The sequence below is a fragment of the Mus caroli genome, unplaced genomic scaffold, assembly GCF_978045245.1.
Source record: "Mus caroli unplaced genomic scaffold, Mus_caroli_1 scaffold_4, whole genome shotgun sequence".
NCBI lineage: Eukaryota > Metazoa > Chordata > Mammalia > Rodentia > Muridae > Mus > Mus caroli.
Genome location: NW_028227259.1, coordinates 112,598,922 through 112,604,921, shown reverse-complemented (window position 1 = coordinate 112,604,921; position 6,000 = coordinate 112,598,922). Strand labels below are relative to the sequence as shown.

The 6,000-nt window shown below is 36.9% G+C and overlaps 1 protein-coding gene across 1 annotated transcript in view; it reads right to left on the bottom strand.

Annotated features, from left to right (window-relative positions):
- Positions 1-262: 262 nt before the first annotated feature.
- The window catches only part of Ccdc18 (coiled-coil domain containing 18), a 105,451-nt gene continuing 99,713 nt past the window's right edge, over positions 263-6,000 (bottom strand). Inside the window, exons 28-29 of the mRNA XM_085836987.1 lie at positions 4,103-4,570; positions 263-356 (exon numbers count right to left, since the gene is read on the bottom strand). Of these exons, the coding sequence (XP_085693113.1) occupies positions 342-356; positions 4,103-4,570 (483 nt within the window). The 3' untranslated portion in view covers positions 263-341. The remainder of the gene's footprint in view (positions 357-4,102; positions 4,571-6,000) is intronic.

The window sequence follows — 6,000 nt, the reverse complement described above, 5'->3', positions numbered from 1 at the left end:
AGAAAAGTGTTGTTACAAGTAAATATTTTAAAAATAGCAAAAAATATAATAGCATGACTAAAAGTGCAAATACTAAATGTACTTTTAAATATTTTAGTCATTATTGTTATGTAAGACAAAGACGAAGAAAACAGTAATTTTCACCAAAATAATCAATAAATTGACTTAATTTTTACTACAAATATAGTTATATTTTAGAAGTGTTTCTTTAAAGTATTAAAATATAAAAATTTATTAAAAAATAATAAAATAACAGCTTCTATGAGTATTCACTACATACATATAATAAACAGCACAGTACCAACAATTCCATTTTTCATGACATAGACATCTTCTTTTAATTACAATTTTCCTCCCTAGAATAATACAAAATAATAGGTTAATATTATGAATATTAAAATCATATTGATTTATCATTAAAATCTACCATAACATTCAAGCACAAAATTTAAAGATAAAGTGGGAAATATTTAACCAATTGGAAAAAAAATCAGAAAATGTCAACAATGTATTACATGGTTATGAAAATGGAAGTTTGGAGATTACAGAGAAACAGACAGTTAAACCAGGTTTTAAGCTCCCGGCAAGGGACATAAAATATAGATGCAGGGGCTGAAAAGAGGGCTAAGCAGTTCAAAGACCAGGGTTTGACTCCAGCACTCGTGTCACACAAGGGCCTGTACCTCCACCTCCACGAGATCCTATGCTTCTTCTGGACTCTGAAGCCTTACACACTCACTTGTGCATAAATCCACATGTACGCACGCATACACACACATAATCATTGACAAAATAAATATAAATCTTAAGAAGTAATATTCAGACATCAATGTCATACTAATATACACAGTAAAGGAGGGCAAACTGGTTATACAAATATGGAAAAAATGAAGCAAAAAGTAAAAGAGAAATATTTGCAACAATCATAGAAAAGAAGAAAGACAGAGGGAAGACTTTGAGTTTTAAAAATATAGGTCAAATGTTACCAAACCTTGAATTTGATATGGTCTATATATTCATGTTCTTATTTTCTTGTTCTCTCTCTATTTTATTTTATTTTATTTATTTATTATTATTATTATTTTTTTTTTTTTTTTTTTTTGGTTTTTTGAGACAGGGTTTCTCTGTATAGCCCTGGCTATCCTGGAACTCACTTTGTGGACCAGGCTGGCCTTGAACTCAGAAATCCACCTGCCTCTGCCTCCCAAGTGCTGGGATTACAAGCGTGCACCACCACGCCCGGCTTTCTTGTTCTCTTGCTTCATCTTTTTTTTCTTTGTTTTCCCTTTGGCTAATTCTGTCACTTCTCATAATCAAATTTTGTGAACTATTTACTACCAGTTTTGGACATAGGATGGATGTGAGTAATATTTATAAGTTCCAAATAGGTTCTTGGTAAACTTCCTGGTAGATAATACCAGCTGGTCTGTATTTTACATGGCTATCCGTCTAGTAAGTGTACTAAACTTCCCTGGTAGGGTGGTGTGTTTATACTTTCCTAAGTTAACTTCATCATGTAGTTTTCCTGAGGCAGAGTTTCTCTTTATAGCTCTGGCTCTTTTGGAACTCATTCTGTAAAACAGGTTAGCCTTGAACTCACAGAGCTCCCTCTGCCCCTTGCTCCCTGATAGGATTAAAGGCGTGCTGGTTTTCTTGCTCTTAAACCTCTCATGCCTTTGTCAGCTGGGATAGTGCATGCCTTTAGTCTTAGCAGTTAAGAGGCAGAAATAGGTGGCTCTCTGTGAGATGGAGCCTGGCCAGAGCTGGCATACCAAAACTGTAAAACAAACAAACAAACAACTCAAAAAACTTAAAAACCAACCCAAACCAAAAAAAAAACAAAAACAAAAAACCACCAAATAATCTATTACCTTACTCTGACTTAGATAAGGACATTGTTTATTTTTTCACAAAGAGACAATCAATAAAGAAACTTCTATTCCAAAAAAACCCCTTCCTCTCCATTTGTTCTTTTTATATAGTTTTCCTTTCACGGAGGTAAATGGACTGTGCCCCCATGTCTTTTACACAAGGCCCACTCTTCTGCTTCTCTATAAACTCATTTTAAGTCTACTTGAAATATGTTTCTCATTTTATTCTCTGGGCTAAATTACCGTTTTTCCATGTCTACTGGACTATTCCTACCAAGTCACAAAATGTTTATCTCTTAATAAAAAAACAACAAAAGACCACCCCTTTACTGTTTATCAAAAGTTTGTGTTTTATCAAAAGCTTGGTGTTTCCTCTCCTTACAAAGCTTTCTCACCTATTCTCATTCATAGGTTGTTCACCAGAGGCCATCAACAGCCTCCATATTAACACATGTGGCAGTCAAAATCTCTCTTTGCTTTACTTAGCAATAAGGCACAACTGATCTCCTTATGTTTTGTATTTAGCACGGCTTATGAATTATTATGTTCCCTTTTTTTTCTATTTCATAAAATGTTTTTCAGTTAACTATATTGAAATCTTCAGTCTCCATCCCCACCTCACCCCCACCAGCCTGTGTTTCTGTTTCTCTCTTTCCCTCAGATGGGGTCTCACTGTATAGTCCCAGCTGGTCTAGAACTCAGAGATCTACCTTGCTTCTTTCAAAAAAGTTGTCTTGGTTTGGTTGGTTTGTTGTTCTTTTTGTTTGGTTGGTTTTTGTTTGTTTATTTTTGAGACAATATTTCATGCAGCTCAGTATTGCCTGGAAATTACTCAACCATAAACTTCTAATCCTATAATAATAATAATGTATAATATCATTATAATATAATACCACACAGGTGAATGCCTAGTGTATGCAATACTGAAGGGTGAACGCAGAACATCAGGCAGAGTAGGCACACACTTTACCAACTAGCTACATTTCCCATCCTAGATTCTTCAATTTCTTGAATGCTTAAGGTAAGACACTTCAGGAATGACTGTTTCTGTCTCAGTTTATTCCACTGATATAACCCAGTGTTATGGCTTTAAATATCATCTATACGCTGATAATATCTAAAATTTAAACTTCAGTTTCAGAAACCCAATTGTTCATAATATCTCTAAACTGGCTGGTTTTGTGTGGACACAAGCTGGAATTATCACAGAGAAAGGAGCCTCCCTTGAGGAAATGCCTTCATGATATCCATGTGTAAGGCATTTTCTCAATTAGTGATCAAGGGGGAGGGCCTAGCCCACTGTGGGTGGTGCCATCCCTGGACTGGTAGTCTTGGGTTCTATAAGAAAGCAAGCTAATCAAGCCAGGGGAAGTGTCTTAGTCAGGGTTTCTATCCCTGCACAAAAATCATGACCAAGAAGCAAGTTGGGGAGGAAAGGGTTTATTCAACTTACATTTCCAAATTGCTGTTCATCAAAAAAGGAAGTCAGGACTGGAACTCAAGCAGGTCAAAAAGCAGGAGCTGATGTAGAGGCCATGGAGGGATGTTCTTTACTGGCTTGCTTCCCCTGGCTTGCTCAGCCTGCTCTCTCATAGAACCAAGACTACCAGTCCAGAGATGGTCCCACCCACAAGGGGCCTTTCCCCCTTGATCACTAATTGAGAAAATGCCTTACAGTTGGATCTCATGGAGGCATCTCCCCAGCTGAAGCTCCTTTCTCTGTGATAACTCCAGCTGTGTCAAGTTGACACAAAACTAGCCAGTACAGGAAGCAAGTCAGTAAGCAGCATTCTTCTATGGCTTCTGCAACCACTTCTGCCTCCAAGTTCCTACCCTGTGTGAGTTCCTGTCCTGACTTCCTTTGGTGATAAACAGCAATGTGGAAGTGTAAACTGAATAAATTCTTTCCTCCCAACTTTCTTCTTCGTTATGACATTTTGTGCAGGAAAAGAAACCCTGACTAAAACAATCTCCAAGCCTAGTATTCAAATATTCCCAATTTGAGGAAGCCTGGAACTTCTGACCCCAAACATTTTGGATAAGGGAAAGTCAATCTATATGGGTTTTTTCCCCAAAAGTAATAAAGTTATATTCACTAGATAAAAAATATTACTTTTGGTGGGGAGGGGATAAGGCTATCCAGCCTACAATCTTTCTGTTTCTGTCTCCTCAGTGCTGAGATTACAAGTATACAACAAGTTAATTTATCTGGTAATATGTAAAATACATACCTGACTTAAACCAGTAGCTGTTTGCAGAGAAGATTTTTTCAGCAGTCTCACTTCTTTGTTTATGTATCTCAGCATTCCACTAAGAGTACTGAAGTCATTACTTTCAGAACTATCCTCTTCTAGGTTATACGGGAGAGGTTTAAATGACTCTGAATGGGTTAAAGGTAGGTCTTTATGACCACTTTCTATCGCTGAAGTCTGCTCAAATTGCATTTTTTTTAAGTCCTGTAGCAATTCTTCAGAGAGATCGTCATTACCATGACTTTTGAAACTAAGGTCACTGGCACTAGTAGACCGACGTAGTTTTCTGCATTTGAAAAGTGATATCTGAGAATGTTTGGCAAACTTTGGATGTTGACTATCAGGTATAATTTCTGTTAGAGTTGTAAATGGAGCTGGTAGATACTTGGTGTCTTCTGTCTTTTCATGTCCAGAAATTTTGGCTTGCAATCTGGTTAATTCTGATTCCTGTAAAAAAAAAAAAAAAATTGGTACATAGTGCATGTTCAATATATTTCTGTTTAATATACTACTTATAAAATCACAGACTCTTAGAAGTCATTTTTGTTAGCCTTTGTCTCAGTATGGGAACTTTTAAAAAATATTTATTTATCTATCTATTTATCTATCTATTATTTATTTGGTTTTTTTTTTTTTTTTTTTTTGAGACAGGGTTTCTCTGTGTAGCCCTGGCTGTTCCTGAAACTCACTCTGTAGACCAGGCTGGCCTCAAACTCAGAAATTCTCCTGCCTCTGCCTCCCAAGTGCTGGGATAAAAGGCATGTGCCACCACACCTGGCTGGGAACTTTTTTTAAAAAATTACTTTTCTGTTTTTACAGTCCAGTCATTACCCCCTCCCAGTCTGGAAGCATGGGAACTTTTAAAATAATATAGTTCTTGAGAACTTTGCAAGTGTTGTTCAAACCTTCTTCTATTACAGATAATTGCATTTTGTGAAAATTAAATATTTTTATTTGGAAAATGCTTCCAATATGCTAAGGAATTTCATGAAACCTGAATTTTCATTAGAGAATATTTACATGTTAAAGATTTCAATCTTATACCTATAAGTTTATCTGTGAAACTATAGAGGTGAACTATTTTTTTTCTTAATCTAACATGGACATACATAAAAGGACTACTTTTAGAATTATAATAGGAAGTAAGTACATAGAGGTCATGTCTTAGTTATTTTTCTTTTTTTTTTTTTAATTTATTTTATTAGGTATTTTCCTCAATTACATTTCCAATGCTATCCAAAAAGTCCCCAATACACTCCCCCCGCCCAGTCACCTACCCACCCACTCCCACTTTTTGGCCCTGGCATCCCCCTGTACTGGGGCATATAAAGTTGACAAGTCCAATGGGCCTCTCTTTCCAGTGATGGCCGACTAGGCTATCTTTTGATACAAATGCAGCTAGAGTCAAGAGCTCTGGGGTACTGGTTAGTTCATAATAATGTTCCACCTATGGGGTTGCAGTTCCCTTTAGCTCCTTGGGTACTTTCTCTAGCTCCTCCATTGGGGGCCCTGTGATCCGTCCAATAGCTGACTGTGAGCATCCACTTCTGTGTTTGCTAGGCCCCGGCATTGTCTCACAAGAGACAGCTATATCTGGGTCCTTTCAGCAAAATCTTGCTAGTGTATGCAATGGTGTCAGCGTTTGGAAGCTGATTATGGGATGGATCCCTGGATATGGCAGTCTTTAGATGGTCCATCCTTTCTTCACAGCTCCAAACTTTATCTCTGTAACTCTTTCCATGGGTGTTTTGTTCCCAATTCCAAGAGGGGGCACAGTGTCTACACTTTGGTCTTCGTTCTTCTTGAGTTTCATGCGTTTAGCAAATTGTATCTTATATCTTGGGTATCCTAAGTTTTTGGGCTAATATCCACTTATC